Raw genomic sequence first — 27,177 nt, forward strand, 5'->3', positions numbered from 1 at the left:
TAATGCGGCATCCATCGAGGACATCGAAAGGTTCTTGTCGTGTATATCAGTGCGAATGGTGTCCTTATCGCTTAGATCAGATAATCATAGATAAGGAAAAAACCAAGTCCCGGATCTCACGTGCCCGATTCTTTAACGATGAACGTGCACTTGCGGGATCATCTTATGATCATCTATATCTCGTAGTGAGCTGGGCTGCGGTTATATAGTGTATATTAGTGTGTGTGTGTGCGTTATATATTATATATGGTTCTTAGTCCAACTCGGCGACAACTCTAGACCAGTTGCCGTGTTGGACTTTCCCGTACTGGATCTCGGAGATCCATTGGGCAATTTGCTTCGTCAATGCACCACTTTGTTCGCCCGGTAACAATGGAACTTGGATATCTTTGCCCTGCCAGCCAACTTCCTTGATAGGCGAGACAACGGCGGCTGTACCAGCACCGAATGCTTCCAAAAGTTCGCCCTTTGCAGCCTTTTCGGCGACTTCGTTAATGGAGAAGTAACGCTCGTTAATTTCCCACTCCTTTGGATCTAGTCTTTCTCTTGCCAACGTCAATATAGAGTCTCTCGTGACACCTTCCAAGATGGTACCGTCCAGCGGCGCAGTGACCAACTCTTTCTTACCTGTAGCGGAGTTCTTGAATGCGAAAAAGACGTTCATGGTACCAACTTCGGTGATGTTTTTTTCAGGGCCGAATAGCCACAAGTTCTGTTGGTACCCTCTGGAGGCTGCCTGCAGCTGAGGCAGGATGCATGGTGCGTAATTGGCTCCCAGTTTTTTGTCACCGACACCGCCTGGCCACGCTCTCGTGGCGTAGTCCGTAGCCTCCAATCTTACGGCTTTGAAACCGGTCTTGTAGTATGGCCCCACTGGGGACGTTATGACGAAAAGCAAGGCTCTGTCTGGAGTGGAGACACCCAATGCAGGCGTCGTACCAATCAAAGTAGGTCTAACGTACAGAGAGTACCCTTGCCCCTCTGGGATCAGGTGTTTGTCCTGTTGGATCAACTTGCCCATCAGTTTGATCAATTCCTCTGAATCGAATTTTGGCAGGCAAATACGAGCAGCAGATTTGTTCATACGAGCCATATTCATGTCCGGTCTGAACATGGTGATTTTGTTATCGGATGTCTTGTAAGCTTTCAACCCTTCAAAAAGCTCGAACCCGTAGTGGAAAACGCAGGCTGATGGGTCCAACGTCAATGGTCCGTATGGTTGAATCTCAGGAACGCCCCAACCCTTTTCGGCGGTCCATTCAATCGCCAGCATATGATCGGTGAACGTCTTGCCGAAAACCAATTGGTCATTTGGCTTGGGCACAGAGTGTTCCCTCACGTTCGTGATCTTAACTTTAGAGGCATCGAGAGAGGCCAAACTTCTCGAGAAAGGTCTAAATAAAAAAGAGCCAGATTTGAGCTGTTGAATTCTCAGCATTCTATAAGGGGGAGCAAGCAGCTGGGTGATACACAGAGTGCTTAGTAGTTATGTAGCAGTATCAACGCGAACGCGAGCCTACAAATACAGCGCTCGTTTGGGGCTAATAGAGAGAGATTTATATAACAATTTTTTTCTTTCAAAGTTCTCATCGTAGTAGTAACGCAGTGAGTCACCGGAACCGGTTCTTAGCAGCAGGAGCGCATTCGTGTGCGACCAGGTGAGCTGACGGATACAACCCGCGCTTGCGGTGGGGGGGTCTGTGACAGCGTGCTGTGTGTTCTGGGTTGCAATTGATTGCGAGTCGCTACAGAACAAGCGCAGATACGGAGCTGCCGTTTGTAAAAACGCCGGTACCGGGATATCGCATCTGTAGTACTTGAAATATGCCTCGATCAAGTTGAAAGCATGCCAATGGCAGCCCCCGTCAGCGTGAACCGTTGGATATGTTCAAAGTAGGGGTAGCTCACAGTGGCACCATCAATTCGTTGCGATGAGTCTCGCTCCAGTGCCAAAGAAGGTGCTTAGATCTCAATTGAAGCAAATACTGAATGCATTGACGCCGCAGGAGATCCAAGTACAGTCCGAAAGTATATCCAATGCTGTCCAGCCGCTGCTCAAAGGGAAGCGTAATGTAGGTTGCTTTCTCTCCATGGACCACGGCGAAGTGGACACGCGCCATGTCTTGCAGTATCTGTTTCAGCAGGGCCACTCTGTGTTCTTGCCCCGGTGTACGCATACCTCTGATACTGGGCATCAAATACTGCGAAGCTCTCAGAGGGATCACCCACACTTGACTTTCCACAGAATGGCCAGTCTTCAAGCGATTCAGGAGTTGAAACCACAGGGGAAGTACCAGTTGAGGGAACCCGCCGAGGAGATCCCGCATCCGTCTCCGCCCGCTATGGATGTGATGCTCGTCCCCGGTGTCGCCTTCTGCCTATCGAACGGTGAAAGAATCGGATGGGGGGCAGGCTACTATGATGACTTCTTCCAAAGGTACCAGTTGGAACATAATGGGGAGAGACCCTTGCTGATTGCGTTAGCGTTCAAAGAGCAGCTGGTGCCAGCGATCCCAGTGGAGGCTCATGATCACTTGATGGATTACATTGTGTCCGGTGACGGCCTGGTCCATCGGATCAAGACACAACATCCGGTAGAATAAATAGTGTCTGAATAGAGAACTACCTAAAGACATATGTACAGGAGTGCGGAACGACATGTAAGTTGTTGGTAATTTCATATAGAAAATGAGCCGGTCCCCTTGACTAGCAAACGCATGCCAGATTGATCCATGATATCGGCCTGTAGCTTTATGTTTTTACCGAAGGTTTCCAATTTAGTGGTTCTTACCACTACGAATTGGTTGGCAAAAGTCGGCATCCTGTAGGAAATGGAGATATCCTTAGTTTTCTCGCTGTTCTTATCCTTATTGAATTTGACACTCTCTCGCATCAAGTCTTCTAGAACAGTGGCCAAGATACCACCGTGTACGATAAATGGATACCCTGTAAGCTTCATCCCTAGATGGTAAATACCTACAGTCTCCTTCGTCTTTGGGTTGAAATAGAATCTTGGCGGGATGGCAATGGCCCCCGGACTGTTTAAAGTTTGGTCGATCAACTGCCCAGAGGACTTCTGAGATGGTAAAACTTCGACATATCCAGCACCTTTCAATTGCTTCACGACACTCAAGTTGTCCAGTCTCTGTAGCAACTTGTTTTTATATTCGACCACCTCTGGCGCCGATTCAGGTAACGTCTCGTACCTCCAGTAAGCCATAAAGTCTGTGAAAGTCATGTGTTGAGTGGCCACCCAACCGAGCAAGAAACTGGATCCAAAGATGGACCAGGGGATCCATCGTCTCGTCTTTTTGTAAGTCGAACCCGTTGCAAACTGCGACCCGGCATTTTGGTATGCACGGCCAGTCTCCGACGTGTACTTTCTAATCGTTCTCACGGCAACTCTTCTAAACATTTGCACTAAATGGGCCTTCCTCTTCTCTCTCTCTCTCTATCTCTGTTCGTTAGAAACGAGGTCCTCTTAATGAACGACGTCCTCCTTCCCCCTTCAACAATTTTAAAGTTTTTTCAGTGAGAGACGTATACCATAGATCAGATTGCTTTGGGGCCTGGATTGGGGGTCCGGGACGATTGTAGACTTGCAAATCGGTATCTCTGGATGCAATTGTAATGCCGATGCGAATCAAAGTTCTGTCTCTGAACGATTCGGAGGATTTGCAGTCACAGGATGGCTCGCGACCAACGACCCAAATGGTATGCGATGACGTCGTACTACTCTGGAAGGAGGAACCTGGTTTGGAATACTGTCACATGGGAGAGCTCTTTGAGAGAGTCTCGCAACGGCATCCTGAATGGGAGCTGACGAAGGAGGGACTGGAGGAACTTTTGGCTGATCAAAATCTCCGCGTGTTCAATGAGGAAGATATTGACGTATACGGCGAGGAAATAGAAACACCCTCGCTTGATTCCATTCGGTTAGATGACAAAAATGCTCTTGGTAATCAGCTAGAAATTAAGGATACTCCGCATATGGGTAGAGGCCTGTTTTCTTTGAAAGATTTTAATGCTGGCGACTTGCTTATCAAAGATCTGGAACCTATATGTCTCATACCCCCGATGGAAAAATTGACTTTGATGCAAAATGGGAAAGCGTGTTCCTTATGCGGGCAATCGATCGCTAATATCAACTCACATTTCATAGTAATTAATGGGCTTGATTGTAATGACTGCCAAGCGGTTTGGTGCTCTAAGAAATGCAAACTCAAAGATATCATTCATGCTCCCTTAACGCACAACAAGGGTAAAAACAAGTTGGTCAATGGTGGGAACTGGCGGAAATTTGAAAAGTTTTGCTCCGACAATGTCTTCGTTGCAGCGTATTCACTGGGAATTATGTTCAGCAAATATCTACTAACCAAATCGAAGGAGGCGCAAACAATCAAAAAGAAATTCGACTCCCTTGCATTTGTATCACAAAGAACCAGAGCACAGTATAGTGACTCTAGCAACATTGGCGGTACGCTTGATGCGTCGGATGGGGTCAACACTACTGCTGATCCGGAACCCAAATGGAAAGAAGGTTACCAACTTTTTATTGACACTTTTCCTTCTTTGAAAGAAGAGGTGGACTACGAAAGGTTCCTTGAATATATTGGCAGGTTCAATCTGAATGCTATTGCTGAGCAGTTATATTATATTCCGTCCTTCATCAACCATAATTGCGAGCCAAATGTCAGATTTGAAAAGGATTCTAGACTGCATATAAACTTCTACGCCCGAAAAGATATCAAAAAGGGTGAACAGATCTTTATGACATATTGTAATCCGTTGCATGAAGTAAATCTACGAAGAAGAGAACTGAGAGTTAATTATGGGTTCTTGTGTTTCTGCGATCGTTGCAGAAAGGAGGTGAAGACTATCAAGAGGACAAATAAGGCTGTTGCAGAGAATAAACTCCATGTGGTAGAAAGGCTTCCGGATTCTCACAGAAGGAAATCCTCTCTGCGTAGTAAAAGGCCAGATTTGGAGGAGCTAATGAGAAACGGCAAAGAATTTGAATTAGAAATACCTGACGTGATTGGATCGGGCAAGCGTAGAACCTCTGTGAGGTTTGACACAACCGTTTCACTTGCTTTTGAGGAATAACCGGCTGAGTACCGCCACTTTCTCAAAAACGGAAATACGCTTCATATAGTTACATATTGTCATTCGTACAGTATTGTTTATACTATACTCATGTACGTAAAGAAAGTTACATCTGAATTAATGCAGAAGTATGTCTATATCATGGAGGAGTTATTACACGCGCGGTTTCTTCGATATGTGGTTATCGTCCTCAAAATCCCTATCCATAGGTAAGTTAGATGATTGGTTTTGTGGCAATTGAGTATTCGGCGAATTTTGTGGGCCATTCTGTTGTGAACTCAATTGGTTTAGAGAGGGATGGGTGTGCTCATTTTGGTATTGTGGTAGCTGTTGCTGTTGTTGATGTTGATGTTGTTGTGGGGCAGCTGGCTGATTTGGCTGCTGATGATTTACATTCGATTCAGAGGCGAGTTGACGTTTCTGTTCACACAAGGGCGTTCGGTCCTTCAAGTATCTGATCAGCATTGAATGCAGGTCATCCCTCGTAAATGGTTTTGCCAGGATATCATTCATACCATGTTGCAAGTAAGTTATAAGATCACCATCATCAATGTTCCCGGTCATGGCAATGATTGGTGTTTGGTTGTCGAAGCTTCTAATTATGGATGTTGCTGTGGCCCCGTCGAGGTTGGGCATGACAATGTCCATAAGAACCAAATCGTACCTTGAGTTCTCCAAAGTGGTGATGGCCGACAACCCGTCTGTGACGACCTGCACAGTACAACCGTATTTCCTCAAAAATTTCGAGCATAACTGGATTGAGATTGCGTCGTCTTCTACTAGTAGCACATGGAACCCCTTCCGCAACTCAACGTTGTTCAGATCCAACCCCTGTTGCGGCACCTGAGCATTAAATTCGTTCGGGATTTGTTTCAGGTCCGCCACGTTGGCATCATTGCTCCCTGGAGTTGTATTCGAATTGTTATTGCTTCGATTACTCGACGTTTCCACTCCGTTATTTCGCGATTCGGATGTCTGTAGGGGGAGCAATATGTCGTTGCTTGGCGTTCCGATGAGAGGTAATGGGTTATTTATCAAGGACTGTGCATGATTTGGTTCGTTGTTGTTCGGCGAGCCCTGGTGGCTTTTGAATACCGGAGCCGTCAAGTTCCCATCCTTCGTCCCCGGGGCGCTCTGGTAGATATGCTGAGGAATGTTGATTGCGTTATTTGACAGTGACGAGCAAAGCTGATTGAAGCTGCTCATTAGATTTTCGTTTACCGTTTTGAATGTTATCAGACTCTCTAACAGGGCGTTATATTTAGAGTTCATCTTTTGGACCTCGATTTTAATTCCTAGTGTTTCATTTTTGGAAGCGAAAAGTTCCTTCTCCAAGCCCTCGACTCTTTTCTTCAAGTTGTTGAAAACGTCCTTACTAATAGTCGTGCCCGTTGAGTTCTCCCCACCGGTACCTTGCATCCGACCCGTGAAGGAGCTCTCGTCCATTTTCTTGGACGCAGCCATTTTTCTCTTGATGTTATCGAGGGCCTTCTCGTTGTGTATCTGGAACGCCGGGTGTTTGAATTCCCAACTGAGCTCTCCAAACTTCGGCTTCTGTTTGTCGTCCATCTTCCTCTTCACTTTGTGGAAGTCATATTTGTTCAGTTGTCTGACAAAACTGGCAAAATTCGAGTGTTTGAAATGGTTTGGTAATATCTGTGTTGTGAACTTCCCCGTGTCTAACACTACAAAGCTATCCCCCTCTTCAGTCCAGCGGACTATATTGGAATATATGTTACTTTCCAAGATTTTGAACAGTTTGCGAACAAACTCGTTTGATGGCGGTCTATTCGACGACGCAAGCTGCTGAGCAGTCATAGACCCACCAGCAACCGGTATTCGATTCTGCATATGTATCTGCTGCTGTTGTTGTTGCTGCACGTCTGAACCCTGCATCGTCGAGGAATACCTGGACATCTCACTTTTCACCAACGGATTGCCCAGCGACGCAGCATGGCTGCTGGGGGCAGCCAAATTTCGCGTCGGTAACTCTGGCGACATAGAATCTTCACCCAAGGACACAGCGAGGTCTCCCTGTTCCGCAAAACTCATGATCGGATCGTTGGCCTCCATTCGATTGAGGCGTTTACACCCAAAAGCTTGTAATGCTTTGGTAAGAATGAAATAAAACTCAAAAATGAAAACAAAAACAAAAAGTAGAAGAAGAAGAGGGCAGAAAGTGAAAAATCAAACGTCCCGCCACTTCCCAGCTTTGGTGATCCACTTGCTAGGCGTCAACAGTACCTGTAAGTCTTGCAAGAACGGTTACAAACCTGACTCAATCTTCATACGCGTTGCACGGTGAAACAGCGCAAAGTTGAAGGAAACGGCAACGTACAAAAGAGAAAAAAAGAAACGAGAAACGCTGTAAAATAAGTATGTGGTAGCGCCGGTGTACTGAGAAGTAGCTGGGATGAGACCTTGCGGGCTAGTTGTCGAGATGCCAAGGTGTGTGAGACCGTGTGCAGTAGCTTGAGGCTTAGAGGTACCGCGCCTGATACGTTTTCACGTCGTTAAAACTATGAAGAGAACAACACGTAATAGTACGTAGTAAATAACAACTTCTAAAAGAAGGGAACGAAGAGTCAGAACGGGCCAGACCGGCTATTTCGCAATATGTACATTCACAGACAGCGGTAAATACAATATAATGTCTAAAATAAGATTGGGTGCCGATAGGTGTCAGAAGTCGCGACTTCGACTGCGACTTCGACTTCAACACAGTCCCGCCCGCAAGCCTCGTTTGTACTTTTTTTGGAAGTTTTTTTTTGGTTCTTCTAAGCCCTCTTGGAGAATGTACATTGAATGTACGGCTTCTCAATTCTACTCTCTCTTTCTCGCTGTGCCCTTTTAGATGTCACTTCTTTTTTGGACAGTCTATATTTCAAACCGGCCACTGACAAACTCGTCGTCCATGTGTTGGTCACCGTCGTAGTCCATATCTTCGTTGTCAGAACAGTTCTTCTTGTTGAACTCGTCGTCCTCCTCGTGGTCCTCGATGACGTCCTCGTCCGGGGGGAGGTTAGGGTTCCCCGGTATGAACGAGCCAGGCTCCATGAAGTAAGAGTTGTGCAAAAACTTGCGGTTGTTGTAAGTGTTGTTGTAATGTTCGTCCATCGCCGATTCGTCGACAAAGGTGAACCCGGCAAACCGTGCCTGCATCGCCGGCGACAATGGAGTCGCTGCAATCGGTTGCTTGTTCATGTATGAGGTTGAGGTCTGAGTAAATTCAGGGTCGAAGTTGGACGTGTCCGTCTCCGAGTTCAAATGCGGTTTGAAAGGTGGAGGCACTTTCTTCTGCTTCAAAGCTTCCCAATTCACGTCCGCAAAGAAAGGGTGGGCCCTTAGCTCCCTCCCGTCATCGATCGCACCAAGTCTGTGCTTTGGGTTCCGGTTCAAAAGACCTTTAACAAAGGAACGGCCCTCCGCAGATAAAACATCTCTTGGAAATTTCACTTTACCAAACGCGATCTTCTGGTACATCTTTTGATTATCCTCCGCAAAGAAGGGGGACCACCCACAGCACATCTCGAAGATTAGCACACCGAGAGACCAGAAGTCAACCATCTTGGTGTACCCGGTCTCGTCTAACAGTAGCTCGGGGGCCAAATACTCCGTTGTACCACAAAACGTGTTGGTGCGGTCCTTCAAGTCAGCCTTTGACAACCCAAAATCACACAGCGCAATGTTCCCATTCGCGTCCAATAGGATATTCTCTGGTTTCAAGTCCCGGTACACGATATCGTTGTCATGGAGGTACTCCAAAGCGAGAACCAATTCAGCAATGTAAAATTTGGCTCTGTCCTCAGAAAACCGGCCCTCCTTCTGTAGATGCCAAAACAACTCACCGCCGGACATGTAGTCGGTCACTAAATACAGGTCAGAAGGGGTTTGGAAGGAAAACTTGAGACCCACCATGAAGTGAGAAGACTTGGTTGCAGTGATTACCAAGATGTTTCTTTCGCCAATTGTGTGGGCAATCTCGTTCTTTTTCACGATGACCTTCTTGGAAAGAACCTTCATCGCGTATATCCTCTTTGTATCCTTCTTCTTAACTTGATAAACTTGGCCAAAGGTCCCCTTCCCGAGTAATCTTAACACTTCAAAGTCTTCTGGACCATAGTTTCTCTTCTTCGTGGTGTGGTAATGCCATTTGATGAGTACTTCACCGTCAATTTTCTCATCGGCAACACGGTGTTGTAGTTTGTACCACTGGTTGTGTGTAGAGTTTTGCTGCGATTTTGTGTCTGGGTACAACCGAATCTGGCCTAGAAACATGTCATCATGTGCAGCATCGTAAACAGAAATATCCAGCTCCGAGTGTGCACCCAGGACATCAAACGTTGTCTTGTGATGCCATATCGGGTTAGAATTATCGTGGCCACTCTCCAAAGTGTTGTCGTCGCCCGTGCTGTTATCGTCTATCATTTGGTTTAGTTGGGAGGAAGATCTATGAGTGTATAGCGACTTCTTTATCAGGTTCTCCTTGATCGCGGGCAGTTGCGATCCACCCCAGTTTGAAGATGGGGTCGTAGTGTGCGTCTGGTCGTCGTTGGGTTGCCTCTCCGAAGGTTTCTTATCAAAGGATTTGGGCCCCTCTGAAATGAATTCTGAACTTTCAAAAGTACAAACAACGTAAGGTTGAGACGTTGCGTTCTTGGTAAGTATGTTCTTACCTTGGATGATGGTGACTTCTAGTTTCCCCCTTGGTATCCCGCTGGTAGGACCAGCAGCTGCAGTGGAGAGTCCTCTTGTGGCGACGTCCGTACAATCGCCCTGAGATATAGTTGCATCGCGATGGCTCAACGTTTTGTTATTCCTGTAACTGTTCGAGACGTGCACGAGGGATTCCTTTGCCGAGTAGTTTTGTTTCGCTTGGTCACTCCCATTGTTCTGGCCCGTTATCACTATTGCTGGGTTCTGTTGCCCCATCGGGTCACTCCTCACGGTGTCACGGTATTCATATTGCTGCTGAGACGCTGCACCTGGTTGTTGTTGTGTTGATGGTGCCTGGTGTTGCCCCGCGTTACCAGAACCGTCGTAGTTGCCGTCATCGTCATTCATAAGCTTCATTTGAGAGATTACGTTCTCGGTGGTGACACCTGTAGTCCCCATAGCGTATGAATGCGAACTGATGGCGATGGTTGGAGTTGCCGTCTGAGAGGCAAACTTAGGCAAAAACCCGTTATGCCCCTGGGCATCGCCCGCAGGGTTCCCCGTCGACTGAGGGTGTTTATTGTTCCCAAAAAAATTCATTTCAGTACCGCAGACACTGGAAAGAAAATGGTATCAGATAGTTCCAAAACCAGTGAATATGATGAAACGCGAAAGAAAATGGAAGTACACTTGGTGTCAGTAGTAAACCGAAAGAAAGATTTACTGTATTAAATATAGCAGACAACTGGATGGACCACTCCGTATCGCCTTCCTGTTTTTCTGTCTTTTTCCCCTCCTTAACTAAACTGTGACCCTTTCTATTGCAAGAAATTAGCCACCGAGCACAAAAAGCAAAACCTTATCGAATATGAAACAGACCCAGAAGAAAGAAAAAACGTATTACAGATAAATAAACGTTCCACACTCGATATTCTGCTGCAAATGGGGGGGAGCACAGACAACCAGCACTTTGCCTTCGACCTTATCGCAGGAGAAACCTTTGCTCGAACAATAACCGTTTTAAAGGCTTTCGATGCTCTCGATATTTTTCTTGTCGTTTTTTTTTTTTTTTCTTGGAAAAAAAGAACGAAAGTTCGATGTCCCAAAGAGGAAAAAAGACAATGGGGTGTTACCCGGTTCCTGGGCAGCGACTGCGAGTACGTAATCGGGCCTCGAGGGATCGCCGGATCGAAGAGCGGTCCATCGCTGGCCAGTACGGGAGTCGTCAGTAGTGGTTGTGTCTATGTAGGTTGTGCAAATGGGCGTGTGTGTGTTTTACTGGATGTAGACGTTTACTAGAGGGATGCAATTGAGTAATAGTTGGCCCTTCTTGTTGTAGCCCAGGCCGAGCATGCGCTGCGGGTCGCTGTTCTGGGGAAACGGGTCGTTATTCTGGTTCTCGCTGTACCGGTCCAGAACGTCTTTCCTTTTTAGTACCGCCTTGCCATTTGGTGGGACGTTGAACCCATCGACTACGGTGACACGATACACGAACGGTGGTGACAGAGACGCAGCGTAGTTGCCGCACCGACCACTGTGTAGATCCACTGTGTCTGCGGTCTCCAGGTACCTTAGGGCGGAGCGTGTCCCGCCATAGTGGTCTATTTTGTCCACCTCCAGTCTTTCGAGACGGAATTTACGGCGTCCTTGGAAACTGGTGAAATGGTAGATCGATCCATCAACGGATCGCTGCGGGGATACGTAGGGGCCCTCGTAGTCGAAAATAAGGTCAAACGATTGAGTCGTTGGGTACGGTTTCGACACGCTGGATCTCGGGTCATGCCACATTTCGTAGAATTGTGGGTCTAACTCCATAGCTATTTCATTTTGCAGGTACCAAGGTGAAATTAGTGTATCGTTGTAACGATGGTCTATTTCAAACAACCGATTGTATGAGCTTAAAAGTTTTGAGTGTGGCAGGGACATGCCCCTGTCCCTGTGTGTTACAGTGTTCGGGCAGTTGCCGATTGTGGGTACAACTCTAAGCAAAGTAGGGTCCTCCTTCCTGAACACCAACTCTAAACTATTCTCTGTATTCCTGTTCCCTCTTGTGATGTCGTTTCTTTCCCCACTCTTGCATTTCTCTAAATGAGTCAGATACAACGAATCGTTGAAATAATGCTTTTCCCGGTAGTTGCGCTTGACCTCGTTAGTGAGCCATACAGGATGAGCCTCCGTACTAAAAATTGCGTTGTCCCTTGTGCTGTGTAATTCGTTATCCTCGTCAAACAGTAAGTACAAATACTTCAATGTCTCACCTATAACAAACGTCTCCATTCTATCTTGCATCTCACCAGTGGCGATATTCTGGAGACCAGAAAACCCACATCTTTGCTTAAATCGTGTCTGGAAATCGTGCAAAATTTTATAACCAATATTCAAATAGAAAGGATCCTTTGTGGCCCTGTACAGGAAGTAGGTCGACTCTATAAATTCAGGTCTCAATGGGTACCATTCTAGTGGTAGACACATCTCTGGGCCCATAGTTAACCCGCTTATGCCACTTTGGAACGTCCAACGTTCAGGAATGCCACCATAATTGTTCCACAGTTTCATAAACATCAAATGTTTATCCCTAGCGTCGTCGAGATCTCCAGATAATACCTCCAACCCAGGGAAAAATGCACTTAGAGAGTCAATCCATTCGATATTAGTGTACCCAGTGGCCGTATTGACATTCGTGTAGAACCAGTCCGACCTCGAATTTATCCTCAATGCATTGGAGGATTGATGCCATATCTGATACAGTTGCGGGTCATCAAACAGAACAGAACCCTTCAATGCGTATTCGTAAAACGAATCGATGGAGGCACCAATCCCAGTGGTTGTGACATAGCATGTCTTGTCTATCGGATTGATGGACCAAGGTAACAGATCTAAGTTAGACCTCATGGACCATATTTTGTCAAATGCATAGCGTGTCACCTGTGCGTATTTATCATCACCTGTCAGATATGACAGTAGTGTAAATTCAAGCATTGGCGAAGCCATCCCAGCAATGTTATTCTCCGTTATCTGTTCCCATGGTATACCATGTATCCCCTTTTTCAGATTGATACGCGGCACCGGGAGGCCCGTCTCTGTAAGGTATGCAGGTAATAGCCTATCGGCCATGTCTTTCGCCATCAACAGCAGAAAGGAGTCCGTATAATCATCCCCCAACCAAACCTTTTTCCTGCTATCTGTGGCGTAAAGGTGTGCTGAGATTAACCCACCAACGATCCTTATGGTTGTTTCAAACACTTGAACGGTGGAGTCAATTTCAAAAGTCATATTATTAGGTAAGTAAGTCTCTCTGAGAAGATTGACCATGTAGTGAAATCGCGTCCTGTCTCCAATAACTGCGACAGTGCTCAAGGAGTCTATTAAAGTAGTCGTGAAATTACCCAAGACGTCATTCTTGACCAAATCATCAGGATCCTCATAGTTTCTCGTGTTGGGCACACATGAAATAGGTCTCACTTCATCGTAAGGGTAGCCAAAATTTAGGTAACTGTCTATCCCAAATTCAATTAACTTCTGTACCTCATCTTTTCGGCTTTTCAGCGCTGATCTTGTAAATGAAAAGGATCTATTCGCAGACACAAAGGCGCCTAATGATACAACAACATAAACAACCGTTATAGGCAGTCGCCTTAATACCATCAGTACTACTCAATTCGTTACTGTGTGCTCCGCGAATACCACTTTGCTATGCTTGTATTATCTCTTCCATGATGAAGATTAATTTACATCCTCAATATTTTACAAAGTGCTGTAAAAAATAATGAATTAATATTTTGTTACAAAATAGTGACTAGTGGTTTTTTAAAAGTGAAAGTAAGTGAAATATGCTAAACAAGAAATTCACAGCAAGATAGGCAGGACAATCGAATAGTTTTGTGTTGGATATCGTCTTTTTCGCCCTGACTATCCATTTTGAGTAGAGTTTAAGAAATAACTTAGGTAAAGTTGATTTCTTAGTTATACTATATAAGTATAAGGTTCGATGGTCTCTTCTGTATGATCAGAAAGATAGAGACCGATACTATAGATATGACTAGTCTTTATATATATGAGAATTTCCCAGATATTCTCAGAATAGGATTATGTTTCATAGTTGCCACGTATCATTCTCGTTTCATATAATGTTTATGCCTATAATGATATCTTATCACCCCTATAATAGCCATTTTCTATATTCAGCATTTTGATCATGGCGCATTCAAAGTGTACCAGAAACGACAGAAGGGTACTCCAAGATTGCAATTGAACCTATTTTCTAGTATATAGTTAAATTTACTGGTTGCTACCTCGTAGAAACCTTCCCAAAACCTTTTTCTGGTCTTGGGAGGTTGACGGGCAGAAGATTAAAAATGTTATTTGAACACATCGTACAATAACAAGAAGAAATTGGCTCTATTCGAAGAATCACAATTGATAATATATGACTAGCCATATTGTTGCTGGAGCTGTAAACTACGCCAATAAATCATCACTCTTGTAAATCCATGTCATTTCAATTTTGGTTAGACAGGCTTAGACAATAGAAGATTCATTGGAGCGTCTTGTATTTTGAGGGCTTGTTACGTCGACTATACCAAAAACAGATGAGGTGTTAAATTGGAATATTTGCGAAATAGCGACTTTTCCTGTTAGCCGTGAGAAATCTTAAAAAACGTTCTGACTACATCTTATTTTGACCAGGAAAATGAGCCTGTAATTTCCCAATTTAACAGTGCTATACACTCTTACCACTCTATATATTTCTACTTCGGTTGGAATTTCACCCCCCCTTTCATGTGCAGCTTGGCAAATATCTCAGTATTAGCTTGGTCCCTTGCTTAGAGATGACTACCACAACAGATTAACCCAAAAGTGACTTCATTACAACACCGGTACACCATTATAATTTTAATTTGTTATTTTTTTAGAAAAAAGTTGAAAAAATTAAGACATTACCAAATCAGGAAAAAAACAAATGCACATCGACGTTGCGTCCTCTTTCTAAAGAAGGTGCTCCAGGCGGGAGTCAGCAGCCAGCCCGGGCAGAGACTCGCTTCTATCCCCAGCCTGGGCTGCCTGCCGATGGAGGGAAACTCTTCCACCAAGAGTCCCGCTCTCCCCACTGCCTGCCCGGAAATGTCGCAAACTTCCTTTCGGGTGAAGCCAGTTTAACAAAATATTTCACCTAAGGCTTAGGAAACTATTAAGTCCTAGTACTAACTGTATTCGTTAAATAATTCAGATAGAACTTGAGGAATCGACCAAAGCACAAACAAGATGGCTAGAGGACCAAAGAAGCACCTTAAGAGACTAGCAGCTCCAAACCACTGGTTGTTGGACAAGCTGACCGGCTGTTACGCCCCAAGACCTTCTGCCGGTCCACACAAGTTGCGTGAATCTCTACCTTTGATCGTCTTCCTAAGAAACAGATTAAAGTATGCCTTGAACGGTCGTGAAGTCAAGGCCATCCTGATGGAAAGACACGTCAAAGTGGACGGTAAAGTCAGAACTGACACCACCTACCCAGCTGGGTTCATGGATGTCATCACTCTAGAAGCCACCAACGAGAACTTCAGATTGGTCTACGACGTCAAGGGTAGATTTGCCGTCCACAGAATCACCGACGAGGAGGCTTCTTACAAGCTAGGTAAGGTCAAGAAGGTCCAACTAGGTAAGAGAGGTGTTCCATACGTTGTTACCCACGACGGTAGAACCATCAGATACCCAGACCCAAACATCAAGATTAACGACACCGTTAAGATTGACTTGGCCTCTGGTAAGATCGTCGACTACATCAAGTTCGACACCGGTAAGCTAGTTTACGTCACCGGTGGTCGTAACTTGGGTCGTATCGGTACCATCATTCACAAGGAAAGACACGACGGTGGTTTCGACTTGGTCCACATCAAGGACTCTCTAGACAACACCTTCGTCACCAGATTGAACAACGTTTTCATCATCGGTGAAACCGGTAAGCCATACATCTCCTTGCCAAAGGGTAAGGGTATCAAGTTGACCATTGCTGAAGAACGTGACAGAAGAAGAGCTCAACAAGGTTTGTAAATTATTTAAGAAAGAACTTATTGATCACATATCTTTCTTTTATCTCTTTTATCTTCATGTAATTTTGTTTTATATACTTAATTAAAGAATATCTTTCCCATTATCCAATCTTATTAGCTACGAGATGCAAAATACAAAGCGCTAATGATGTTATATAGCAGAGTTATGAATATTCGAGTTTTCGCTAAGAATTAGTGGGATATTTTAATGATATGGTCGCGTAACAATCTCTTGGCAGATTTCCCAGGGTAGTCGAAACAATCCTTGTCCGTGTATATCTTACCCTTGCCCCCCGACAAGTCGTTGGCAGCGTTCAATATATCGTTAGCTAGGAAGCTAAAGAACACAAATTCCACGACTTGATCTGGGTCCGTATTTTCTTCTGTATTTGTATACTGTATGACATTGGGGATCGGATACATCGCTTGTGAGCTGTGTTGCGTATCATCGCCATTGCAACCGCAATCGTCCCAAGTTGTGTAACCCTCTGAAAGTTTCGGGTCAGTAATGAATGGACATGTATCTGGACGCTGTGCGATCTTCAATACACTTACATTTGAGCCAGGAGGTGACAGTACTTTAACTGTGGGTTCGTTATTGAGGTACGTCTCCAATTGAGATGCGATTCGGAAGGGCAATTTGATGTATCTCCATGTGTTGGGAAAGGGTAAAACGCTAAATTCTGTGCCCTTGGTAAACGGCCCCTTGTAGAGGTCAAACCTAACGGCACCCGTGTTCAACATGACAAACCTTTTTTTGTCACAGTGTGGGTTCAAACTAGGTAAAATGTGTGCCCTTATTAGATTGTAAATGTTTTCTGGCGACTCAAGTGGTCTCGTTAGCATGTAATATGATTGAGGGACAACACCGTACTGTTTCTGTAACTTCAAATCGTCGCTCAGAGTTTCAATTCTGTGGGACAGAGCCGCCCCCCTCTTTGTGTACAAGTCTTTCACCCTTGCGTGATGCATAAAAGATCTCTTGTTAAAGTCGATGTACAACCTGGAGAAAACAGGATCTGTGGCGGTAACGTTATCGATTGATACGAACCCGACGGTTTCCGCAAACCTGCCACTTTGCAGACACGTTGCCCTACTGTCGAGTTCCACAAAGTCTCTCACATGGCTGTGTCCGCCAAAATACTGGATGGTCAGATCCGGGAACAAGTCTCTAAGGTGTCTGTGAAGGGTATCTATTTCATGGTATTCTGGGTCCGTGGCGGGCAAATGGCCGAACACGATGAGCAAGTCCAAGTTGTCGCTTGTATATTTCGCGGCAAGGTCTTGCATCCACTGTTTCTGCACTTCCACCTCTGGCGGCACGACGCGGGCCCTAGCGTTACTCCTGTCGAAGGAGAACATGAATGAAAGCGCCAAGCATCTTATCTTGTTGACTGGTGTCTCCAGATACACGTATTTGTTGCCAAACGGTCTTGGCTCGCTGCCATCGCTTGGTACAAACACGACGTTACTGGCGACGTACTTGTCCCTAAATTTACTTGCGATGGCCGTGTCGAAGTATTCTCTCTCTGCCCTCTCCGCCGTGTACAGTTCGTGGTTCCCCAAGGTCAACAGGTCGTAATCCAATTCGTTGAACAAAGTGGTGGACTTCTCCCCCGGGTATCGCGTGGCATCTGACAATGCGGTCCCGTCGAGTTTATCCCCCGTATCGATCAGTAACAGATCTGCACCAGCTGGACGGACCCTGTTCCTTCTAAAGTGTTCCACGAAGGACAAGAGATCCCCCCAATCCGCGTCGTAATCCTCTTGAGACGGGTGTGATCCCAACCATCCGTGCGTGTCTGTTGTGTGGAGGAAGTTTACTTGCCCTACGCGGAGGTCCCTTAACCAGGGGTTACCGTCACCAAACACCACTTGTCTGGCCAACGACAGGGAGGCCCAAGCCGTGAAGAGGAGCAGCCTTACAACAGTTATCGGCAAGGGCATTTAGTGGAGTTGTGCTGGTCTTGTTTGAGGTGTTCCGCGTCTGTATATACAGTAGTTTTTGCTTTTAAATATGGACTTCTGCTTACTTATACGGGTACTCTACTTTCCTGTCCTTACGCAGCCAGATCTTCCTCTTCCTCTTTGTAGTTACGTGTTCGACGAACTTCTCCGTGCACTGAGTCTCTTTAAACTTCTTGATGAACACTGGGTCCCACAGTTCGGAGGCTACACCGAGATCCTTGCAGCACCGCATCAGAGCGTTACTCTTGCACCCCTCCGTGGCCGTGGGGATCCCTGCCTCTTGGAAGTAATCTTGTTCCCCTCGGGCGACGGACACTAGTTGCCCCAAACACACCAGCCCGTACTCTCTAGTGACGAGTGTTGTTGTGACGATAGTTTCACTTCGCGGGACCAACCCCCACCCGCCTGCTCCAAAGGCCTTGTTGAGGATCCTCCTGTACTTGATCTCAGGGAGGTAGATGAGTCCATCCGGCTTGATTTCTATGTCCAGTGGCTCCAGTTTCTGTAAGAGCACTTCCTGTGCAGTATCTGGGAACGCTTTCTGCCCTAACCCATGCCAGGAGTGGTACCAGTCCGTCGGGTCCGCAACAGGCACACTATCCAGATGTAGTTTACTGGACAGGGCGGTGTGGAGTGGAGTGCCCAACGGTTTACGTGTCGTCGACGTCGTCGATTTGGGCGTAGAGGCAGCTGCCGTGGAGGCAGTTGCCGTAGTGATACATCTGACCCACTGATGGGTTACTCTTGGGAGCCGTCCAATTGACCCTCTCACAACGTGTTGCATCCTTGCCCGGTGACTTCCAGATGCACCAGAGAGACTTCCACCTCGGTCGTTGTTGTTAATTTGATTTAAAGAAAGAGCCCTTGAGACGAGAGTTCTTGCGATGAGACAGCGAGCACGCCATGTCGTTGAGGAGTTACATCGGGGCACTACGTTCCCGGTGGCCACACACTTGTGCCACAGAACCAATACTGCGGATTGTACTAGGTAACGAGTCCTGTGACTTCGATTCGTTTGCCAGTACACTCACGTACGCTTACACACGGGGGCTAGTCCCCGTGCTACAGTTGCCAGACTCCCGCGATATCCTTCTACGAAGGGACATTGCATGGTGGCTGTCCCAGCGGGGGATCCCCGCCACGCAATTGTTCACTCTACAGGATGTGAAAGAATGGCGGACCACGCAGGGGCCCCATGGGGCCGTGCACGCCGTACTAGTGGACCACAACAAGTTGACCGGGCCTGCAGCCGCTCTTGTCGACGAAGTCACCGGTGTAGTGGACCACCACGCGGACGAAGGGCTGTACTTGGGTGCAGAACCGCGAGTCGTGCAACCGTGTGCCAGCTGTTCTACACTCGTGATGGACCTGTGTGGCAGAAGCGAAGACACACCACCACCAGAGGATATCACTGAACTGTGCCTCTCCGCACTGCTGCTGGACTCCTCGTGTCTCGCGAAACGGATGACACCGCTGGACGCGTCTGTCGTGAACAGGTTCTACAAGGGGGCCACGGACACCGCGCTGCTGTACAGGACGCTCCAGGGCCAGAAACGCGATCTCTCGGGGCTCACCGCGGGCGACGTCCTCCGGGCGGACTACAAGCAGTTCTCCTTCGCGCTGGGCCCGGTGGGGGTCGCGGTGGGGGTCGCCTCCGTCCCGCGGTCGCTGCGGTGGGCGGCCTCTGCGGTGGGCTGGGCAGAGTTCTGCCGGGCAGCGCAGGGGGCCGTTGCGGACCGCGGGCTCGCGCTGCTGCTGGTGATGTTCCACTCCGGCGGGCGGCGGCAGCTGGCGGTCGTAACAGGGTCCGCCGGCGCGGCGCTAGCAGACACGGTCGTCGCGGCGGTTGCGGGGGACCTCGCGCTGGCGGAGATCACTGCGGACGGCGCGGGAATGGAGGGCGGTTCCGCGGAGCCGGGGGACGGGTTCCGCGGAAGCGCCGTCCGCTGCTTCGAGCAGGGTAACGCGGTGGTCTCGAGGAAACTGTTCACGCCGATGCTTTCTCGGTTCTTCAGCTCTTTGAGTCACCAACGAGTGGCTGCTACCGGTCCAAGCAGAGCAACCCCCCACAGGATGAAGAGTGTTAGTGTCGGTGTTATTGGTGCTGGTGTCGTCGGGTCCGCGCTTTTGGACCAATTGGTCGCGTTGAGCCTGCCAGACGTGCAATTGGAGCTTGTGCTCGTGGCTGAGTCCGGGAAGGCTCTGCTGTCGCAAGATTATAAGCCGTTGCAAAACGGGGAGTCCTTCCAGTGGAGAGACGCTTTGGCGAAATGTGGTGAGTCCACTGGGTTAGAGATGCCACAGGTGATTGAGTTCTTGAAGAATTCTCCTCACCGGGCGATCCTGGTGGATAACACCTCGAGTGCGTACGTTGCTGGGTTCTACAACGATTTCGTCAGTGCTGGGATCTCCATCGCGACTCCCAACAAGAAGGCCTTCTCATCGGATATTAAAGTCTGGGATCAATTGTTTGCTCCGTCTACCGATGAGAGTTACCCTCGTGGGTTGGTCTACCATGAGGCCACGGTAGGTGCTGGTTTGCCCATTATCTCTTTTCTAAGAGAAATCATTGCCACGGGGGATCAAGTCGAGAAGATCGAGGGGATCTTCTCGGGTACTCTGTCGTACATCTTCAACGAGTTTTCTAGCTCTGATGCTAAATTCTCCGAGATCGTCGCTGTCGCTAAATCCCTCGGGTACACTGAACCTGACCCAAGAGATGACTTGAACGGGTTGGATGTCGCTAGGAAGGTCACTATCGTCGCTAGAATTGCAGGGTTGCCAGTGGAAAACCCACAGGCTTTCCCAGTCCAATCGTTGATCCCTAAACCACTGGAGTCTGTGTCCTCCGCACAGGAGTTCTTGGAGAAATTGCCTCAGTACGATGGTGACCTAGAGGCATTGAAACAGGAGGCCGCGAGTGAGGGGAAAGTGTTGCGGTTCATCGGATCTGTCGATTTGACCACGAAGACTGCATCCGTGGGGATCCAGAAGTACGACACTGCTCACCCGTTCGCGTCCCTCAAAGGCTCCGACAATGTCATCTCCATCAAGACGAAGAGGTACACTAACCCGGTGGTCATCCAAGGTGCTGGTGCAGGTGCTGCCGTTACGGCCGCCGGTGTTCTAGGTGACGCCATCAAGGCAGCTCAGAGATTGTAGAGACACTGCAGGGACACCTCCTTATATACTGTATACAGTAGTTTATACAAAGTGGGTCCCTCACGATTCGTCCTGGCGCAGACGCTCCTGGCGCTGCTGTTCCTCCTCCATCGAGAGCCGCAGGGCCATCGCCAGTTCAGGGTCCATCGAGGCATCGACGCCGAAATCCATAAAGTTGCCGTCACCACCGTCGCCGTCGCCGTTCTGTGCTGCCGCCGCGGCCGCGGCGGCAGAGGCCTCATCCATAATGATCGGCGATGTCGCCACGGTCTCGTAAAGCAGTCTGGGTCCACGCTCGACGTTCACAAGGTGGGACCCGTAGGTCTCACCCTCCGCGTTCACCGCAGCGACGACCTCCGCCAACAGATCCGCGTTCTGTTGCATCTCACCAAAGTTCACAACGTCCAAAGCGACCATATTCTTGCGGAACCTCCGAGCCAAGGTAAGCAGCCGGTCCCTCTCCTCCTCGCGGATCGGACTGCACACGAACAGACAGATCCGCTGCCTTTGCAGCCCGTTCTGCCTGTGCTTGAGCGTCAACGCAGCGATCTCGAGCGCCGTGGCGAACTCCGCTTGGCCCTCGATCACCGTATCGTGCAACCCACTCAGGATCTTCCCAAACTCAGAGGTGAATGTCGATAACACCCGTGGCGTGCCCCCCGCAGCGGCAGCACTGACCAAAGCGACACTGTTCTCCAAGTTGGCGTTCCTCTTCGCTTGGAACACGTACTCCACGGCATCAATCTGCGCCTCAAACCTGTTCTGCGGGAAGTCCCCGTTCCGCGCATACTCAGAGTTGTCCACTACAAGCACCGTCGCCTCCAGAACCATCTTGCCGTGCCCTGCTTTGCGATACTGGGTCCCTGTAGGTGGTAGTAGTAGTACGTTACGATATAATATAATATAATATAAAGAGTTGGATATTGAGGACAGCGCTTACCTCAGAGCAGTTTGCCACCGTGTACCACAGAGCACCCACAGGGCAAGCAAGGCGCGTCGTACCAGTGGGATGTCCGGGGACAGTGAACTGGAGGATTTGCGGAGACGTGTGATCGACGCCGTAGAGAAGAAGTGTATGTACAAGAGGCAAGGTCGCCAGTGGCAAACCAAGACGGTGAGTTCGTTTACTAACAGGTACGTATGTGTCTCTACATAGGAGACAGCTGCACACTCTATAGTCGTCGAGACGAGAGACGCCGTTGAGGAGGCCGCGCGAGGTGCCAATGGAAAGTTGGAACGGGATAGCGCGGCATTGATGCAGGGACCGGGCGGCCCCACGGTCGGAGACCTCTTGGACAGAGAGAGGGCATCGCCAGCAGCAACAGATGCCAAGACTGGGGTGCCTCCAGCTGCCACCGGCCTCTGAATTGCGTGCTGAGTAATGCCTCCCCGGGGGGTATCAGCATCGTGCGTCGCCTGATCGTATCGTTTAGCGACAAGCGTTGCCGTATATATAAGAGTAGTGTGCGACAGATTGAGTTGTGGGAGTCGCGGAAGGCGGTGTCCCGGGTCCCTGAGGGTGTGCGCGATGATTTCAAGAGTGTGTACAAGAGCGTGTGCGAGACCCGTCGCATGGCAGTTGACCAGGACGGCTGGGCTCTCGACGTTGCGGGCGGGCCCGCTCAGACAGGGAGCTGCAGCTCCTGGGAGTGGTACCCAAGGTGCGCAGGGCCCCCCACGGAAGAGTAGTATGGCCGCTGCTTTGGTGCTCGGGGCCGTCGCTGGTGGGTTTGTGTACTGCTACGTCAACCATGTCAGACCGGCGAGGGCCGCTGGTGAGTTGAAACCGTTTGCACAACATATAACGACGAGGGACACGCCCTTCGCTACAGATTACACGCTTCTGGGTACGGGCGTGCGGTCTGTGACCATCCCCTCGTTCAAAGTGTACGCCGTGGGGATGTACTTGGCCGATGGTGACGACAAACTCGTCACAAAAGTGTTCAACTCTCCCTACTTGAGCGAGTCCGTCATTGACAAAGACCCGAAGCAATCGCATGTGGCAAACTTGAAGTTGGCGCTCGACGACCCACAGAGGAGCCGCGAATTGGTCGGTGAGTTCATTGACAGTGGGCCCAGACTGCTCTGCCAGATGACACCAATTATAAACACGAACCTCACCTTTGTTAGAGAAGGTGGGTTTATTAAGTCCTTGAAACAGTCCGCTGAGTATAACTCGCCCGATAACAAGGAACGTGTGGAGGCTGGGATAGAGCAAGTGCGCAAGGCGTTCGACGCGAAGGGCTCTCTATTGAGGAACGACGATTTCGTCATGGAATTGAAGAGCAACGGAGACCTCCAGTTTTACCACTTTAATGCGAAGAAGAAACAGTACACGGTGATGGGGGTCGTTAAGGAACCAATCGTGGGGAAGATCCTCTTTAGAGCATACCTCAGCGGACCACGCGCCCTGTGCGAGGAGGCAAGAGAGGCCACGGCAGAGAAATTCGCATCCATGGTTTGAACGTAATAGGCGGGTCGCAGTAGTCATGTACGTAGATATATAGAACTGTCTTACATACATCGCTCAAATGTTGTTAGAGTGTTCACTCTTCGTCGTCGGCATCGCTTAGTTCGATCTCAGGAATGATAAACTCGTCGTCGTCGTCATCGTCGTCGTCATCCTGCTCTCCTTCAGCAGCGTCAGCCTCTACAACTTCTTCACTCGACTCCGTGACAACATGCACAGGAACGTTCTTGTCAAATTCAAACTCCTCTACTGAATCGTTGATCTTAACACGCTTTTGGGGCATTTCCTCGTCCACCTTCGCCACCTCTGCGACGGTTCTCTTCTGGAATACGTTCGTCTTATCAACGTTATCCTCACTTGACCGAGGTCTCACGTTCAATTCCATTGGGACCGATGGCACAGGGGCATCACTTTCCACACGTAAGTCCGCCACTTTGTGCTCATCCACAGGTGCTGGATGCGCGACACGGACGTCCTCTTCGAGCACCGGTGTCTTGCCTCGCACGGCATGGACGATGCCCAGGGGCAACCTTGGGTGACACAGCATGTCGAAAACGTCATCACTACTGTCCTTCAGAAGACTTACCACGATGGGCAGGACGGACGCATTCTCCATGTTGGGATGGATCACTACACACCTCAATAGTTCCTTGAACGATTTGGGGATGTACCCTAACCGTGTTTGACAACTCAGCGCTTTCGAGACAACGTACCGCGTCACACGGATCTGCTCATTAGACGCCAGTTGCCAGTTGCTCACGACAAAAGTCAGGAACCTGTTGATGTCGTCCATCCAGTGTAGTGTCTTTGCAGACTTAAACTGCTCTGGGTTCGTGTACAGGTCTGTGACGGCACCAGACTTGCCACTATCCCTCTTGTTCTTCTTGACACTGTTCCCAGCGCTACCCTTGACATCGTTCTTAGTATTGGTCAACTGCGGCTGTAGGTTCAGCAGGAAAGTGTCCTCAGACAAATGCAGCGCAACGTCGATGAACTTATTAATCGGGTCCACTTCGCTAAATTGGTGGCCCATGTGCTCCAACAGCAAGTTAATCAATTGGAACGCACTTTGAAACTCAAATCTGATCTCATTACACTGGTCAAAATCGATTTGGTTGGTCTTAGGCTTAACTGGGATAAAATATTCTAAGGAAGCCAAGATCTCCGGGGTGATGGACAGACAACATTTGCCAAAGGACCGAACCATCGTGGTCCACAGACGGATACTTTGGAATTGGACCTGTGGGATAATCGCATCGATGATGCACGAGAGATCGCCATCACGACGCAACTCGCGCTTAATGGGCAAGTACTTGGTTGTGATGCTCATCACAACTTCAGATACTGCATGGATTGCACCCATGGGGACACGAATAGGGAACGGTGTTGGGTTTGACATGAACGCAATCAATAGGTCAGCCAACAAAGACATCCGTTCCTGAATCTGGTATAGAGTGAATGGTTCGTTCATATCCAAGCTCAAGCTTTTCAAAAAGGGCAAATCCTTCTCCTTGCCAGCTGGCGTGGGGAGGCTTTGGATCCGTTGCTTCAAGTTACTGTCCTGTTCAAAATCCAGAAATTCAGGGAATAGCTCCACAATCGACTTGAATTCGGAGATCACAGATAGAATACCTTGTCTCCAAGTAGCATCTGGGAAAGGCTTATTATGGCTTTCATTCGCATTGACCTCCTTTGGTTGGACTTTGATCAAATGCAAATAGGCAAAATTATCACATACTAGTTTCCGAGTAGCCTTATCCATAGCGGTGTAGTCACGCTCAATCAGTTCGCCCAGCACTACTGTGTACTTCGTTGCAAACGGCTTGAACGTGTTGGTGTGCTTTGAAAGGATGTTCTTTAGCACTTTCAAAGTTAATTTGGGTTCCCATGGCGTCAATTTGATTAGCACTGGAATGATCACTTTCAAAGCTGGAACGAGCGATTCACGGGACAGAGTCGCCTTCGATCTCATCAAATCAATGATGCAACTCATCGTAGACACAAGCGTCTCTAGCAGCGTTCTCAATTTCAAGGTTACCGTGATGTTAGGGAAATAGCCGACCAGCTGATCCAACTTAGAGTTCAGCGCGACAAGCATTTGCCCGCTGTAAGTGACTAGCACCAGTGGGTTGTAGGAGCAAACCACAGCAACTGCGTGGCATCCTTTCCAAACTTGCTCGTACTCTGAAGATCTCAGCAACTTGAGTATGTTGGTGTTCAACAACGCCAGTTCCGTCTTGACTACAGTTTCGTCAACGTAAACAGGTGACGCTATAGCCTTGAGTAAGATCTTAAAATCATCGCCGGAAACACTTTGCAGCCTTTTCGCCCAGCTGGACATCGATACGTGTGTAGACGCCATGTGATGTGGATCGATGGGGGGATATACACTGCAGAGACTCGTTCTGTTTGTTCAAACTGCCGTCAGAGCTCATCGCAAGATCCACTAAAAATTTTTCACCGATATTGTTTGGGCCGAATTTACAGTACAATCACCAAGGGAATAGTAAAGAGGTCCTAAGAAGCTGGTTATCTGGTTCAATGGTGGGGCATTGTCTGCATGAAGACCATTCGTTCTCTGTTACCAGTTTTTGGCACTTTTCTTCCCATTTTTTTGTTGTCAGATCTGGGCAGACCGATGAATTAAAAACATGCGTTCTACATATGATGCGTGGGCTTTGTCTCTAAAGCCTTCTCGCTTACAGTTAGTATTTAAAGGGTTGGGAATATGCGTTCTTTTTGTCTACTTGGGTGCTAAGATTCGTAGCCCTCGTAGGGGAGAACTGCACGAAGCTGGAGGAAAAGGACTCTGATTTCTCCAGGGTCGGAGCCTGCAGACTTCTTGTCGGTGATTCCGTTGAATTTGTAGCGGTTGATTTTGGTGACTGCTCGTCCAAGATGTTCTCAATGGTTACATCTGGGGTCTCATTCACAACCTCTCCATGTTCTTCTTCTGTGGTTTCTTGCTCTTGCCCTTGCTCTTGCTCTTCCACGCTTTCTTCACTGGGTTCGAAATCCGTACCGTAATCGTGGGTTTCATCGTCTCTTGGGTTGTCCACCGGGGTATCAGAGACTGTCTCGACAATGCTTGCGGAACTTCTGCGACCTGGAACAGGTTCCACTATCTCTGGCACAGATTCCTTGATATGATTATCCTCCACCAGTTCACAATGCCCTTTGTGCTTGCGCGACACCAGACTCCAAAACGGTGGTAAAAACACAAGAAGTACCAACAGCAGCAGCCATATCAGTATAGAGACATCCTGTACATATGCTTTGCCTCGACTGAACCAATGAGTCCACCGAGACTGGGTCCCTAGTTTCTCGTCGACGGGGAACGTCTCCCTCAAAAATTGCGCCAACTGCAGCTGCAAAAACTCCATGTCATCCATAGAAATGTCGCCTACCTCAGATCCACCCTCAGCCACGCCAGACGAACGGATCCAGTCCCTGGGCAACCTCCTTTGCAATATTTTACTAATCCCCTTCACAACACCATAGGAGACTCCGAATGAAAATACACTTCGCCCCAAAGCGGGTCGAGCCAACGGTCTGGCCATATCTATACAGTTGGTCTTGTGTATGTGTCCCGTAGTGGTCCCAATACCCTGGTGAAGATCTCTCCCAATAAGTATGGGGACGTGAAACAACGGGTCCTTTGAAATGTCATGTATTTTAATTAAAGGCGTCTCGTGTTAACTATGGAGAACAAGAGGGGAACTCTAGTTCTAAGCTAATGCTAACTTAATGTTACATACAGAGGTGGAG

General features: G+C 48.2%; 15 protein-coding genes across 15 annotated transcripts; 5 read left to right on the forward strand and 10 right to left on the reverse strand.

Annotated features, from left to right (window-relative positions):
• Positions 1-253: 253 nt before the first annotated feature.
• On the reverse strand, positions 254-1,438 carry KNAG0M00140 (uncharacterized protein; the record flags this gene model as incomplete). Its single annotated transcript, XM_022610857.1, has 1 exon — positions 254-1,438. The coding sequence occupies one exon, from the start codon at positions 1,436-1,438 to the stop codon at positions 254-256; it is 1,185 nt and encodes a 394-aa protein (XP_022467111.1).
• A 493-nt stretch (positions 1,439-1,931) lies between these two features.
• FAU1 (5-formyltetrahydrofolate cyclo-ligase) lies at positions 1,932-2,603 on the forward strand (the record flags this gene model as incomplete). Its single annotated transcript, XM_022610858.1, has 1 exon — positions 1,932-2,603. The coding sequence occupies one exon, from the start codon at positions 1,932-1,934 to the stop codon at positions 2,601-2,603; it is 672 nt and encodes a 223-aa protein (XP_022467112.1).
• A 74-nt stretch (positions 2,604-2,677) lies between these two features.
• Positions 2,678-3,415, reverse strand: FMP10 (Fmp10p; the record flags this gene model as incomplete). The annotated part of the gene is made up of 1 exon (XM_022610859.1): positions 2,678-3,415. The coding sequence occupies one exon, from the start codon at positions 3,413-3,415 to the stop codon at positions 2,678-2,680; it is 738 nt and encodes a 245-aa protein (XP_022467113.1).
• A 215-nt stretch (positions 3,416-3,630) lies between these two features.
• SET5 (S-adenosylmethionine-dependent methyltransferase) lies at positions 3,631-5,106 on the forward strand (the record flags this gene model as incomplete). The annotated part of the gene is made up of 1 exon (XM_022610860.1): positions 3,631-5,106. One exon carries the CDS (start codon positions 3,631-3,633, stop codon positions 5,104-5,106), a length of 1,476 nt encoding a protein of 491 aa, XP_022467114.1.
• A 153-nt stretch (positions 5,107-5,259) lies between these two features.
• Positions 5,260-7,107, reverse strand: SKN7 (kinase-regulated stress-responsive transcription factor SKN7; the record flags this gene model as incomplete). Its single annotated transcript, XM_022610861.1, has 1 exon — positions 5,260-7,107. The coding sequence occupies one exon, from the start codon at positions 7,105-7,107 to the stop codon at positions 5,260-5,262; it is 1,848 nt and encodes a 615-aa protein (XP_022467115.1).
• Positions 7,108-7,983: 876 nt separating this feature from the next.
• On the reverse strand, positions 7,984-10,362 carry SCH9 (serine/threonine protein kinase SCH9; the record flags this gene model as incomplete). The annotated part of the gene is made up of 1 exon (XM_022610862.1): positions 7,984-10,362. The coding sequence occupies one exon, from the start codon at positions 10,360-10,362 to the stop codon at positions 7,984-7,986; it is 2,379 nt and encodes a 792-aa protein (XP_022467116.1).
• A 675-nt stretch (positions 10,363-11,037) lies between these two features.
• On the reverse strand, positions 11,038-13,407 carry MNL1 (alpha-1,2-mannosidase MNL1; the record flags this gene model as incomplete). The annotated part of the gene is made up of 1 exon (XM_022610864.1): positions 11,038-13,407. The coding sequence occupies one exon, from the start codon at positions 13,405-13,407 to the stop codon at positions 11,038-11,040; it is 2,370 nt and encodes a 789-aa protein (XP_022467117.1).
• Positions 13,408-15,024: 1,617 nt separating this feature from the next.
• RPS4B (40S ribosomal protein eS4) lies at positions 15,025-15,810 on the forward strand (the record flags this gene model as incomplete). Its single annotated transcript, XM_022610865.1, has 1 exon — positions 15,025-15,810. The coding sequence occupies one exon, from the start codon at positions 15,025-15,027 to the stop codon at positions 15,808-15,810; it is 786 nt and encodes a 261-aa protein (XP_022467118.1).
• Positions 15,811-16,001: 191 nt separating this feature from the next.
• On the reverse strand, positions 16,002-17,756 carry SMN1 (Smn1p; the record flags this gene model as incomplete). Its single annotated transcript, XM_022610866.1, has 1 exon — positions 16,002-17,756. The coding sequence occupies one exon, from the start codon at positions 17,754-17,756 to the stop codon at positions 16,002-16,004; it is 1,755 nt and encodes a 584-aa protein (XP_022467119.1).
• An 82-nt stretch (positions 17,757-17,838) lies between these two features.
• MGM101 (Mgm101p) lies at positions 17,839-18,561 on the reverse strand (the record flags this gene model as incomplete). The annotated part of the gene is made up of 1 exon (XM_022610867.1): positions 17,839-18,561. One exon carries the CDS (start codon positions 18,559-18,561, stop codon positions 17,839-17,841), a length of 723 nt encoding a protein of 240 aa, XP_022467120.1.
• A 119-nt stretch (positions 18,562-18,680) lies between these two features.
• On the forward strand, positions 18,681-20,939 carry PPX1 (exopolyphosphatase; the record flags this gene model as incomplete). The annotated part of the gene is made up of 1 exon (XM_022610868.1): positions 18,681-20,939. The coding sequence occupies one exon, from the start codon at positions 18,681-18,683 to the stop codon at positions 20,937-20,939; it is 2,259 nt and encodes a 752-aa protein (XP_022467121.1).
• A 60-nt stretch (positions 20,940-20,999) lies between these two features.
• RPN10 (proteasome regulatory particle base subunit RPN10) lies at positions 21,000-21,770 on the reverse strand (the record flags this gene model as incomplete). The annotated part of the gene is made up of 1 exon (XM_022610869.1): positions 21,000-21,770. The coding sequence occupies one exon, from the start codon at positions 21,768-21,770 to the stop codon at positions 21,000-21,002; it is 771 nt and encodes a 256-aa protein (XP_022467122.1).
• A 697-nt stretch (positions 21,771-22,467) lies between these two features.
• Positions 22,468-23,403, forward strand: AIM18 (Aim18p; the record flags this gene model as incomplete). Its single annotated transcript, XM_022610870.1, has 1 exon — positions 22,468-23,403. One exon carries the CDS (start codon positions 22,468-22,470, stop codon positions 23,401-23,403), a length of 936 nt encoding a protein of 311 aa, XP_022467123.1.
• An 82-nt stretch (positions 23,404-23,485) lies between these two features.
• Positions 23,486-25,771, reverse strand: RIX1 (Rix1p; the record flags this gene model as incomplete). The annotated part of the gene is made up of 1 exon (XM_022610871.1): positions 23,486-25,771. One exon carries the CDS (start codon positions 25,769-25,771, stop codon positions 23,486-23,488), a length of 2,286 nt encoding a protein of 761 aa, XP_022467124.1.
• A 343-nt stretch (positions 25,772-26,114) lies between these two features.
• On the reverse strand, positions 26,115-26,969 carry NVJ1 (Nvj1p; the record flags this gene model as incomplete). Its single annotated transcript, XM_022610872.1, has 1 exon — positions 26,115-26,969. The coding sequence occupies one exon, from the start codon at positions 26,967-26,969 to the stop codon at positions 26,115-26,117; it is 855 nt and encodes a 284-aa protein (XP_022467125.1).
• Between the last annotated feature and the right edge of the window lie 208 nt (positions 26,970-27,177).

Source organism: Huiozyma naganishii, chromosome 13, assembly GCF_000348985.1.
Source record: "Huiozyma naganishii CBS 8797 chromosome 13, complete genome".
NCBI classification, from domain to species: Eukaryota; Fungi; Ascomycota; class Saccharomycetes; order Saccharomycetales; family Saccharomycetaceae; genus Huiozyma; species Huiozyma naganishii.